Source organism: Podarcis vaucheri, assembly GCF_965113315.1.
Source record: "Podarcis vaucheri genome assembly, chromosome: 12".
NCBI lineage: Eukaryota > Metazoa > Chordata > Lepidosauria > Squamata > Lacertidae > Podarcis > Podarcis vaucheri.
In genome coordinates, this window is record NC_138750.1 from 29,752,758 (window position 1) to 29,766,635 (window position 13,878).

At 38.6% G+C, this 13,878-nt stretch overlaps 1 protein-coding gene across 4 annotated transcripts in view; it reads right to left on the reverse strand.

The window, feature by feature from the left end:
* The window catches only part of DNAH11 (dynein axonemal heavy chain 11), a 147,605-nt gene that overhangs the window by 55,798 nt on the left and 77,929 nt on the right, over nt 1–13,878 (reverse strand). For all 4 annotated transcript variants that reach the window (XM_082193867.1, XM_082193866.1, XM_082193868.1 and 1 more), the window contains 6 exons: nt 13,640–13,801; nt 12,064–12,257; nt 10,998–11,160; nt 9,882–10,005; nt 8,255–8,397; nt 6,506–6,667 (listed from right to left, as the gene is read on the reverse strand). In XM_082193867.1, the coding sequence (XP_082049993.1) occupies nt 6,506–6,667; nt 8,255–8,397; nt 9,882–10,005; nt 10,998–11,160; nt 12,064–12,257; nt 13,640–13,801 (948 nt within the window). The remainder of the gene's footprint in view (nt 1–6,505; nt 6,668–8,254; nt 8,398–9,881; nt 10,006–10,997; nt 11,161–12,063; nt 12,258–13,639; nt 13,802–13,878) is intronic.

Genomic DNA, 13,878 nt, shown 5'->3' on the forward strand with positions numbered 1-13,878 from the left:
ACCAAAGAATTGTCAATAATACTTAGGAGAGCTTTAGGAAAATTACTCATGAGCGGTTGTTGATACAGCTAAACGTTTCAAGCCAGCATAATTAATATTACAAACAGGTTCATTTAGACAACTTGTAATTTATCTCCGAAACAAAACTTATTTTTAAACACAGCTTCGTTTAGAAAGAGCTGCTTTTAAACTACAGTAATGAGAGTGCAATTTAAACACACGGAATCAGTATACAAGTTGGGTGCAAAGTGACCAAACTCCCGTTTCCCCAAAGAAATGTTTTGTCTATGTTCAAATAACTTTTTGATGAGACCAGAATCCGCCTTAGAGCTTAAGAGGCTAAATTACTCAGCCCATCATTTTCTCTCTTCTGCAGGTGCCCCCCCCTCTCTTTCTCTCTGCCATGGGGACTTTCTTACAGAACGACTGGCTTCTTCCCAACCATGATCCTTATGAGAGACCTTTAAGCAGCAGTTCCGAAAAGCCTTTGGTAACAACAGTTTCATTTTAAAACCAGCCTGGGTAGTAGCTGGTGGTTCCGGTAGAGCTGGAAGTGGCTTGAGACAACTTGTCCCAGTGGGGCAAAATAACTATTGTTGTCAAGCTTAACAAAATGGCACAGCATGGGAGGCATGCTGGGCCAGAGAGCAGCTGGTTGTAATTCACACTGTTTTTCAGAAAACCCTAATCGTTCTGAGCAGACCTCTTTGATGATTGGTCTTCCCTGCATTTTCAATTTGTCACTTTCTCTTATGATAAGGTCAGCAGTGACAGCACTTCCTGACATTAACAGCTGTGGCTTCTAAAAGGGTCATTGTGGAACTACTAATTGCAGTAATTTCATTAGCATAAATTATTTATTCTGCCGTTCATTTATCTCCGAGGTTTTGGTGGTGTTTTGTTCAATACTACACCTTATTCCTGCCCCCCCCCCCCGCTGTATCAGCTCCATCAGGCAGCAAGGCAAACAATATGATTAATGCTAATTTGACCCTTTTAAAAAAAAGAATTATGCAAATTGCCCCTTTTTATTTAACTCTGAAGGATTAAACAGCAGTAAACCAATAACCAACACAAATTTCCTCTAAATAAAATGTTTTAAAATGTTCCCAGGGACAACTAGGAAATCCTTTAAGGTCTGTTTTTCAAACATATACACATGTACATGCTCACACACACACAGACAAGCCTTGATTTAGCAAGCAATGAGAAATAAAATTCCATGCATTGATATCCCTTTAAAATATTTTACCATACACATAAAAGGATGAAGTATGGAGCAGGAAAGCCCAGTAGCCAGCACCTGTTGCCATGTCTGCAGTATGCTTTAGAACCAGGATGCATTGCGACACAGGTGGTTGCTGCCGTCTGATAATTAGCTGCTTAGGTTAGTTTTGAGGTACTGATTCCTGGTGTCCTTCTTCTTCCCTGGCCAGTGACTGGATTAACTGAATTTATTTTGTTCCATGTTTCCGTCATACAAGAATACGGTATGTAAACTTGTTGTTTAATTTGTATGTTACTTAGTTTGTATATGGATTATGTTACATCATGTTTGTTTAATTTAGAGTATGCACGGCTGACGAAGCCCGGTTGGGCAAAACAAGGTATTATCCTGGAATCCTTGTCATGCCATACCTTCAAGTATCCAATCTGATCCAATATCTACATGTGCCATATCTTCAGGTTTTCCATCTAATCTGATATCTACATACAAGGAACGTTAGAATCCTCAAAGCAGCGATACGTGGAACATCTTAAGCATACCATATTGTGGTTATTGCCAATATGTCAATTTAGGAACCGAATCGACTTTATCTCCTGACCACCCATGGGACTTTAATTTCTCTTGATATGCTCTCTTTGCATGATGTGTTGGTCTATGGAATTACACTGTGTGAGATATTATATGTTGAATTGTGTTTGAAATAGAAAATACGTTGTCAAAAACAGCAGCAATCACCGGCAGAGAAGATCGCCAGAGGCAGTAGTAGTATGAATGCAGCTCATTGTTATGAACTGAGGCCCAATGGTTTTCCTTTGGACTTTTATCACTGGGAGGAGTTCCACGCAGGCAGGCATCACCAATCTACATGTGGAGTTCCTCCCAGTTCTGATGTAAATTTGCATGCCGACTCACATGGGAGCTCTATGTGTACATTTTTCATGTAGGCAGCAACACTGTCCAAGAATTCCATTCGAAATGCAAACTTGGCTGCGACGTCTCATTTTGATTGATTATTTCATCCTCCCAAACTTCCAGCCTGCCTTGATTTTTTATTTTTTCTTAACAGTGTCTCATTCAATGCAATTACTATAGCTTTGCAAATCATGGGGTTGGGTCAATTAGAAGTTGACTCTAGGTTCTACTAATGAATTTAATTATAGATCTTGAATTTGTTGTCGCAAGTTTACTGGATAATGCAGCTCATGCACACTAATGACCATTATATGTGGTCAACTGTCCTTTAAACAAATGGAAATAAAAGGTTTCCCCTAGATATCTAAAATCAGTGTGGAGTAAATTGTAAAATAAGAGAGAAAGCCACTCTACATCCATCAATCTTCATCTGACTGAATACACTAGAGAAAGGGAGCAGGAATTTTATTCCCCCCCCCAAGGAGTTTACGTATCATTTCTTAAAAATTTGCTATCTAATAACCCTCATGCATAGTATCTTTTGATTTTGATTACACCACTCTTTCATCTCATCCCTCTTTTTAAAGGAAATTTACTTCCTCAAATCAAGGCACCGAGTACAGCTTTACACCTCCCCATTATTTCTCCCACTACCTGTTACGCCTGTCACTATGTTGAGAATAATGCTCCTGTTGCTTCTTTTAGCCTTTGAGCGCTGTTGTTGATGGGAGGCTAAAACAAATGGGCAAAACCCAGACTCCATGTGCACTTGGGTTAGTGGTGCTGGGCTGAGCCAAGCATGAATCAATTGCTTACTCTTCTACCCTCAGCTATGGAATACCCCCCTTCCCAAAGGCACCTTCTTTCAATCAATATTTTCGTGAGCAGGTGAAGACTTTTCTTCTTCTTCCAGGCCTTTAAAAAATCTATGTTTTTAGTGTTCTGATGTGCCATATATTTCTAGTTGCCTGCTTTTATTCTTCCCTTTGCTGTATTTTATGCTATTAAATTTTAAGTTGTATGTTACCATTTTATTTGTGAGATGCCCAAAGAAGTGTGCCATAGAGTGGCATTATTATTATTATTATTATTATTATTATTATTATTATTATTATTATTTACTATATTTCCTATATATAATAGGTACATTATTAAAACAGGATGCAACACTGCCTGCAGGTTAATTGAAGAGCTGCTATATTTCACAAAACCCTTAGAACTGCAAAATCAGTTTTGTGCAAGCTCTGAAGAGGCAGCTTCTCTCTCTCTCTCTCTCTCTCTCTCTTTCTTTCTCTCTTTCTCTCTCCCCCTCCCCTAAAATACTTAAGACAAGAACAATTTAAGAATTGGAAAAACATGGCTTCCCTTTAGCAAAACCGTATCTTGGGGTTCTGCTGTACATCTCAATTCCTTCTACAGGAATTATCTTTGTAGGTTCCAATTAACATTTTTGTTGTTGCTGCTGCCATATTCTTCCAGGACCTCTCTCATTCAGTTCATGCCATGCAGGCAGTTTCTCACAAAAGTGACTGTACTCAAAACATCAGCCTAGTTCCACCTAGCCACTCAAGCCACTAGCACATCCCTTGCCCTGAACCACAAAACAGGTAATTTGTTCTGTCAGCACATGCACTGAAGCAAATAGAATTATGTCGTGACAATAAGATATAAAAACGATGCTGGCTGCCAATTTGTGCTTGCAGAGGGGGCAGGATTTGCAATAAGGTATGGAGATGGGTCTGCAAAATATAGGAAGAGTGTGAATTTTGTGGGGGGGGGTCTTAGTGAGGGATTTAAACTCTGATGGGAAGGTTATTAAAAATGATGGAACATAGATTAATTTTAATTTCCATCTAGATGTCCATAGCCTATTGTATCATAAAACTTAATAATTTAAGAGCAATCCTTAATTAAAATCTAAACTGAAGTGACACTCCACATTGGCTAAAGTACTGGTATAATATCCACTGTTTTTAAAGTATGTATTTCCCCCTTTAATCAGTGAGGAGTGGTTCATAATTTTATTCTCATTCTTACACTCAGAAAGGCAATAGATTCTAGCAACAAATTTATCCAATACATCGACGCAACAGTGTTTTCTTCAGTAAGGGTACCTGAACATCTCTCTTGAGTTAGGAACCCAACTAGGCTGCATCACCAATATGTATGTCGCTGGATCATTAACTTCAGTGGATGTAAAATGGCATGTGCAGAATAACATCTGTAGGAAGTGTCGTGACTTTCCTCTTAACTGCTACAGTTGCACTAGCCCTCATCCAATATTATAAGTTTGCTAGTGTACACCATTACATGTGCAGGGTTTACTATGTACAGTATTTACCTTTGATTTCTAGCATTAATAATTGCAGTAACTAACTTCTGCTAGGTTTATCAAGGCAATCTTCAGCGACGACCTTGACCAGTATTCATTGTAGGTAGCTCTTAACATATTCAGTTTCTTTCCTAAAATTTGTTTTATTTTGAAGCATTACTAAGAGAGAGAGGTAAGTCTGGCATATTTTCTTTTTTAAAGGAATATGTAAACATATATATGTTGATAAGCATCCAGAGTTTCACATACTGGGGGAAAACCCCCCCCACAGAATAAAAGTAAAGCTTTGGGAAGCCCAGAAACTAAATGTACTCAGAAACTGAACGCATCACAAGAAATGACAGCTCTAAATTTCTGAAAAACTGCACTAATATTCTACACTGCCCTGAACAGAAAATAAAGACAAGTCTCTCCATGGCCAGTAGATGTCATTGGTCACTCTTCGTAATATCAGAAAAGCTGTTTCACAGCTCAATACTGGCAGCAGAAGAGGTAAAGGAATTAAAACTAAATTTCATACCCCGGCCCTCTTTTTGACTGTTTTCCAATCATTTGGTATTATTGCATTTAGATGAAATGGAAGTTGTTTGTTTGTTTGTTTGTTTTTTTAAAGTATCATTTCTCACAAGAAGGGGCATTACCCTGACCACTGAAATGGGTTTCTTGCTGAAGTTAAGTAAATACATTTACCGAGCACCGATCAGTTTACGCATTTCCAGAAGCATAGCATGGATTTATAATTGCTGTTAAGACCAGACCTTTAATGGCTGCCTTTGTAACATTGTAACAGTGTCTTTCTGCCACAAAATTCTCTTTTCTAGGACAGGAAAGCAATGAACTACTGAGAACTGATGCATGCAGCCCACTTGAAATTCTATACTTCCCATCGTTACAAATTCCTTACATAAACTTGTTAGCATCACAGCAAACAGATACCAATGCTACTGAACGCTCACTGCTATATCAAACTAAAACACTGGAATAATGGCCATAACAAAATATTTATGGAAGAAAATTCTGATTCATTTCTAGAGTGCTGTTTTTTTCAAGTTTTTTAACTATACAGTAGAAATGCCTTCTATAGCAGGAACTGAATCTTCTTTTACATCAGTCTCTGTCATCAGCACCAGTATTGATGTCAGGTCATTAATATTTGGCTTTCCTCAATGGTTAATCACCTTGATGCAAATCTTAACCTTTCTTGAACTTCCCATTCCTGGTCAAAGTTGATCCAGGGGGAAGTCAAATGATGAACATAACAAAACACCTTGTAGAGCTGGAGGACAATGTTTTATGAGCATTTCTCCATCTGGCTCTTTATCACCCTCAAGAGAAAGCTGGTGTGTGTGTGTGGGGGGGGGGGAACTAAAGAGGAAAATGAAGCTGAATAATTGATAAGCTTTCATTATAACATACAGTATTCAGTTCTGACTTTGATTTTTTTTTTTTAGATTGTAGTTATTACATCTTGCAAAAATCTGCAAGAAAAGAGAAGACAAAATGTTGTCAACTTAGATGCCCTTTTAAAGAGAGACCTGAGTTCTCATATTTTTATGCCCAGCTTTCTACCTTTGGAGAACCTTAGAAAGTGGAAAGAAAGGTCAGAATTAAATCACTGCAGGGTTGCAATGTTCAATTCCTTCTATTTTCAGGTATTCAAGTGCATTTGTTTAATTGCACACAAAAAACCCCAAACCCCCAAACACGCCCCCCCAAAAAAAACTTAAGCAAAACCCCTGAATTGGTAGAGTTCCATTTCAGTGAGATCGCTAATAGTTCATGTACAGATGTTGGGATCATTGTACATTTTGCCTTAAAAAAAACAAATTCTCCCTATTTCAAACTGTCAAAATTGCACTGAAGAAACTGGCTCCACAGTATTAGGTAACCGCCATGAACTCTGCAACCTTAAATGAAGACAAATATGAGAAGCAACAAAAAGGATCCCCCCCCCCCAGCTTGTCCATGATTGATCTTCCAGAGAGCTGTGCTGCTGCTTTTTGCATATGACTGGCAAGTTTGAAACTCTGTACCTTAATCCCAGGCGCCTCCTCAATGAACCTCCTGCTGACCGACTGCAGGGCCTCCTGCGGCCACTCATGAAACCAGTCAATAGCTGTGCAGTTAACTATGGCTGGGAACTTCCGAGCTCTAACTCTCAGTGTGGAACCGACAGGAGAGAAACACAGAATGATCTGTGCAGATGAGGAGGGAAAGAAAGAAAGAATGAAGTATATTACATGGCGATCAAAGAGAGAGGAACTCAGTCAACTGTGGTGGCAGCGAGCCACTGCAATCAGGCTCACAAATGAAAATGCAATCTACCTAGCAGCTAATGAATTTAGGCAAATTAGGACTTTACACCCAAAAAACAATGTTTTATTCACTTGCACTGTGCTTGATGCTTCACCAAAAATCTTCCCACTTGTGGGTTACCTCCCCACCTAGGTCCAGTATCAGTTAATGAACTTCATATGTATTAATCAACAAAGCAAAATCCTAACAATCATATTCAGTCAACAGAGCAATCAATTTGACATAACACAACTTCTTGGGTTTCTGATCCTGTGCAGGGTCAGTGTGATCCCGAGATATTTAAATAAACAAATATATTCCTATTTGGGTGAGTTTTTGGTTTTGATGCAATATATCACTGCCACCCTCAAGATTTTCCTAATAGGAACCGCTTTTTTCTAATAAATTTTTATAATAAGAACTAGATAAATGCCCATATATTTCCAAATAATCCGGTAAAATTATGCTTTGCTGTGCCTCACATCCTAGACACTTTGAAGAAAGTCCAACAGATTTAAATAGAATTTAGCACCCAGTAACTGAAGTCCTAAGTCACAACAGACGTTCTCCCCTTCCATCAGTACATGTTGTCTTCCAGATGTTTTAACTAATATCTTCTGCAACACACAGTCTCTACTTTAAAGTCTGAATAGATACTTCCTATAGCTGACTCTGGAAGTACTAATTTTGCACAGTGGGACACCTGCAAAGCAGTAGCAAGGCAATGCACATTCTGAAAGCAGTTTCTAAAAAGCTGTTAAAAATAATGAAGTCATGAGTGAAATTAGAGGATCGAAGACAATGGAAGGAAGGAGTTTAGAAGAGATATATGTTACTATGTACACCCCTCCTCCAAAAAGCAGTAGCTAGAGCCAAACATTTTGAGAGCCAAAATTTCCTCCATATAAAACATAAAAACCAAACAGTCTTCTTGAAGCAATGTGTGATATGGAACAGTTGTGCAAAGTAAGGCATAGACCAATTTCAATTGGGGAAAAAAGTTTTACTGTCATGTTAGTGTCTTTATTTTGCTGCATACTGCCGACATTATCCTCACCCCAAGGGCTCTTAAAAATGCAGCTAGGAAACAGTTCTATAATATATAGCAGGTGGAGAATGCTGTCTTTACTATCATAGAGTACTGTGCACACATCAATAATTTCTGGCCACCAGAGTTCAAGGAAGTGGTGGACAAACTAGAAAACAATATGGCAACGTATACCTAGAAATCATAGCTTAAGGAAGATATCAAAGACATTGGGAATATTTATCCCTAGATGGGCACATGCAAAATGTGACACAGAAAACTTAAATCTTGAAAACACGGGTTCTGAATTTGCTAGACACTAAACACAGAGGAAAGGAAGATGGCTTTGTACGGTGTTGTAATATCTATGGCATTCACATACCTAGTATTTATCTGTTCATCACTAGTTAAAAATATGTTCAGTATTCTTATTTATAACCCCAGATCCATTGTTTCTTACTTTTAGCTGCAGTCGTACTCTATCTAAAAAGAATCTCCAGCAGTTTTCTCTACTGTCAATAACACCAAGTCCCCGTATCTCACTCCTAATTCCCGCAATTATATCATCCATATCTTCATCACTGAATAGATCTGGAACTTCTCCTACAATGAAATAAAAAACGGGGGTGAAGAAGTACCCACAATTACAAAATGAACACAACCAAATTACAAGTTTCAATATGTTTTGCTCTTTTGGCTCTAAACCTAGAAACACTTTTTAAATTTGGCTGACTCTGGTAACAAGTGTCTGAGAAATGGCATTAGATATGGGTTAACCCAGTTTTGCTTTAAACTAGTGTTATATCTGTATTGAGTTTTCTACTAGTTTGTCCACCTTGTGATCTTTAAGATAAAGGTAAAGGTACCCCTGCCCGTACGGGCCAGTCATGTCCGACTCTAGGGTTGCGTGCTCATCTCACTCTAGAGGCCGTGAGCCGGCGCCGTCCGAAGACACTTCCGGGTCACGTGGCCAGCGTGACGAAGCTACAGCTGGCGAGCCAGCACCAGCGCAGCACACGGAAACGCTGTTTACCTTCCCGCCAGAGCGGTACCTATTTATCTACTTGCACTTAAGAGTGTTTTCGAACTGCTAGGTGGGCAGGAGCTGGGACCTAACGACGGGAGCTCACCCCGCCGCAGGGATTCGAACCGCCGACCATACGATCAGCAAGTCCTAGGCACTGAGGTTTTACCCACAGCGCCACCCGTGTCCCACTGATCTTTAAGATAAGGCAGTTCAAAAATTTAAAAAATGCAGTCACAAATCTTGTATATTTAATAACAATTCCCCTGCTACAAACATAAACAGCTCCATTCTAGACCATTTTGTTTTGGAAAATGTGCCTTGCAAAACTATAGGTTAGGCCAGGCATCCCCAACCTTCGGCCCTCCAGATGTTTTGGCCTACAATTCCCATGATCCCTAGCTAACAGGACCAGTGGTCAGGGATGATGGGAATTGTAGTCCAAAACATCTGGAGGGCCGAAGGTTTGGGATGCCTGGGTTAGGACATCATCATGCCTCCCAAATATGGTTTCTGTAATGTCTCTAATATTACTATAAAAATTGCCTCTCTTAACTGAAAGAATATGTTGATGGTATTATTTAATAATAATAATAATAATAATAATAATAATAATAATAATAATATACCACCTTATACCTGAAGGTCTCAAGTTGGTTCACAGAAAATGCTTAACCTAACTAAAATGCTCTCATTTAAATCACTACGCTTTTACCACTATTGATCAAAGCACATGTAAAAACTACCCTGTCCCACTTTCTGGCATGATGGAGTCAATCCATTCAATCAGTGTAAGTGAATCAATATAAAAGAAACACCTACAAATGGAACTTGCACCTATACATTCCTTGACCTTGATATTAGCTTCTGAAGAGCAACATTGTTTTTAAGCAAAGTAGGCACAATACCCAACTTAGCTGGGTTAATACACTTTTTCCCAAAGGACATCCTAGCCATACCAGAAAGCATCTCAAAGACAAATAATCTCCTTTTTAAAGTTCATTGAAACGGCAGATAATTTGTCATTGGGAGGATCTTTCAAGAAATGTGTAGGTCTAATCACCTGATGCCAACAAGTCATTAATCAGCACAAGAAAGCGTTCATCTGGAACTTGAGCATCTGTCAGCAAAAACACAGTGGGAATGTTCTTGGCTCCCGTCTTTATATACAGATTGGCAAGATCTACCTGTAAGGAAAGTAGGCAATCATTCATGTTACAATAAAATGTTGAAACAAAACTGGGTGGCACGGTAACTAATGTGAAAATACATGCCACTTGAGAGCTATTCGCTGCTGTTTAGCATCTTTGCTTCATTTTCGTGGCATATCCTTTTCCAGAGGATTTTTAAAACAAACAAACAAACAAACAAACAAACAAACCCAGATGTGTTTTAAGATACCAGGTGAAGAGAACTGTGGTTTGATAAGTTTGCAAGGAAAAAAGGAAACAAGCAGTAATCAATGAAAAAAAAATCTTTCCCCTAGTAGTCAGAAAATTGTTATTAATGTTCTGCAAAACAAATCAGCATCAAGAACACTTCAATCGTATTAATAATGCCTGTTTCATGGGCTGGAAGTATTTCACTGCATACTCAATTTTATTTTCAGGAGAAATATCAAAATGAATTCACAAAGGGGAAAAAATGCAGAGCTAGGTACACAATTCAGGTTATTTGAGCAACTGCTTAGGGTCACAAGACATCTTTGCAACGGTGCCTATTAAATATTCTCCTGGTTGTCAGGCAGACCTTATTAACATAATCAGATCCCATGCAGTTCAGCAAGTTACCCAGCCACATAAGTGGGGTTCATCGCATGGGTCTCTCTCATGGAATTTGTATCCCTGTCAAAGTGGGAGTCGGTCAGCAATAACTCACAAAGTGCCAATGAAGTTAACTCTTTATTTAAAGAAACAAAACAGCTCAGGCCAAGATATCATAGCAACTCTTCCCAGCAGGTCTTGCCCAAATAAAGATCCCTGCCTTCCCACCGCTTACAATAATTTGTGGTGGGAACAAACTAAGTAGTAACTTTTCCCAGCCCCTGGATGATACCTTCTCACTAGCAAGCCACAAGCCACACATTAAGAATGCTTTACTTCAACCCCTCAGATTCTAAATAGCCTGCTTTCAAGCCTAGCAATTCTGAGGGCAATTATGTAATAATTGTTGTTTTTACCCTGAGGTCTTGAATTGTGTAGTCTTTCTTCAGTGTAATCTGAAACACTTCAAGAGATCCAATATAGGCGGCCAGTCTTGATAAGCTTTGTTTTCCACTGCCACCCACTCCAATCAAAAGCGCATAGCCACGAGAGGACTGCAAGATTCGGCTAATGCGACATCTGATGATGGAAAAGGAGCAACATGACTAATGGCCACAGAAGAGTTATTTTATCTTTAACTTTTAAAATATTTTGAAAGCACCCTTCATCTGATGCATTTTAAGGGGGGAGTGTATAATAAATGTAGAAATTAATTTAAAATACATTGACACACCTCAAAACATACATTCAAACAATTTATAGACTCAGAAGCAACAAAAGACTATAAAACTAAAAGCAGGTTGAGGCAATATAACCCTTAGAATGCCACACAGACACACACACTGGTACCTCAGGTTACAAATACTTCAGGTTACATACGCTTCAGGTTACAGACTCCACTAACCAAGAAATAGTACCTCGGGTTAAGAACTTTACCTCAGGATGAGAAAAGAAATCACGCTGCAGCGGCGTGGCAGCAGCAGGAGGCCCCATTAGCTAAAGTGGTACCTCAGGTTAAGAACGGACCTCCGGAATGAATTAAGTTCTTAACCAGAGGTACTATTGTACAGAGAGAGAGAGAGAGAGAGAGAGAGAGAGAAGCTGCTGCCAAGGAGATTGTAATTGTGGAACCAGCTGTACCTTTATGGAGAGGGAATTTTGAAGCTACGGCACCACTGCAGAAACAATTCTATTAACCGCATACTACACCAACTGTCCTACATGAAAGTGGTGCAGTAGCAGCATTTTGTGGCTTTCCCCTTGATATTCTATATACAAAAATGGATAATTCCAAGCTAGAATTTACAAGTTGTATGTGAAAATTTTGTTCTGTTTTAACCTACTTTCTAGCAAATTTATTTAAAATTATAGTTTGTAGTATTAATGTTTTTATGTAAACCATGTACAATGTTTTTTTAATAATATGTAGCAGTAATAAAAATAAACAAACTTTGCTGAATTCAGGACAAGACATTTACTTACACGTGTTGTATAGCATCCTCAAATAAGACTAAGTTCATAGCTGCATTCAGTTCATTGTAGTTCTCTAGAGCCTCCACAAGGATATTTCTTAGCCCTTCCCAATCCTTGACAGGCATATAGTTAGGCTCTGCTACACCATTTGCAAAATGACAGTAAATAAGTGGTTGCTGGAGAAGAATGTGATCATCCAGATCCTATTAAGTTGGCAACATAACATCAAAAGGAGAGACTGAAACACAGGGATACACATAACTTGGAAATGCATTGCTATTCACCCCGCCTTAAATGTGCAGAGAATGCCCTACGTACTGCCAAGATCAGAGGTTGTTACTCAGCATTATAAAGAAATAAACAAAATGTGTCAGTGTATTGATAGCATCCAACACCAAAATCCTGGACGACCTATCCCAGTAGTTTCACGTAGCTGTTAAGAAGTATCGGAAACAAGATGGAACCCTGCAGAGCCTGAAAAGCCAATGGCCAAGGGGTTGAACAAAAGTCATGAGATAAATTCAGTCATCTCTGAGTATAATAAATGGATTCAATGCCCAATAACATAGAATCAGGATTCAAGATAACCTAAACAAGATTGGAGAACTGGGCCAAAACTAACAAAATGAATTTCAACAGAAACAAATGTAAGGTTCTGCACTTAGGCAGGAAGAATCAGACGCACATATATAGGATGGGGGACGTCTGGCATGACAAAAGTACATGTGAAAAGGATCTGGGGACCTTAGTAGACCACAAGCTTAACATCAATCAACAGTGGCATGCAGCAGCAAACAGGTAACACAGTTCTAAGCTGCATCAACGAAAGTATTGTGTCCAGATCAAGGGAAGTAATAGTACCACTTTATTTTCCATTCCAAGTCTTCTTTGCTAAGTGCTCATCAAGTTTCTTTTACTAAATCTTCCTCAGCTTGCTAGTGTTCATCATTTGTTTCTATCACCATGTACTAGCAAACTCATCTGGAGAGTTAAGTGCAGGCTATATGCAATTAAGTTATTTCCCCCCACTCAGAACTGCTACTAAGAATATGCTGTTTTGTGTCATTGTTTTAAGGGCAAGATATAAAAAAAGTTGAAAATATGGATTGCCATATATCTAGAAACATTAGTGGCAAAAAAAAAGCAAAATTAGACATGCTTTCAATAAGTTACTTTTTAGTTACTAAAGCTATTATTTATAAAAATAATAATAATTTATTGCATTTCTATTTTTTTCTAATTAAAGATATGCCACTGAAGTTTAGCTGCAGCTGCACAGTTTTCACTATCAGTCTTGGTCGGTTATCTTATTACAGGATGGATTTGGGTTCTTAAATGAACCCCAATCAAAAAACACCTCACTTCTGTGATTTCCCCACGTCCCATATTAAATTCTCTTAATCAATCTGACATATATATATATTCTTCCTATGCTTTGTTATTAGAAAGAAAAGCAAAACAGCTTATTATTTGGGCCATATTAGTTTTCTTGGGAGATTGACTTTGACCCTAAATAGTTTTCAGATTGGCAAACTTGTCATCAGTGCTGCAGTATTAGGCAACCATTACCAGCCCAGAGCTTTACCTCAAAGAATCTGTGTGCAGTGTCTGTCAGCTTTTTATGAAATGAACTGCAATCTTTTGCTTCCACCAGTTTATCTCCATAAACACGTGAAGATTCATGAAGCCACAAACGTACAAGATCATTTGGATGCTTTAGACACTCCTGTTTAGCAAATAAAATTCCCTACAACCCCCCCCAGAAAGAATATGTTTATAATACTGGTAAAAGACAATTACTGCAAGACACCAATCCTGATAGCT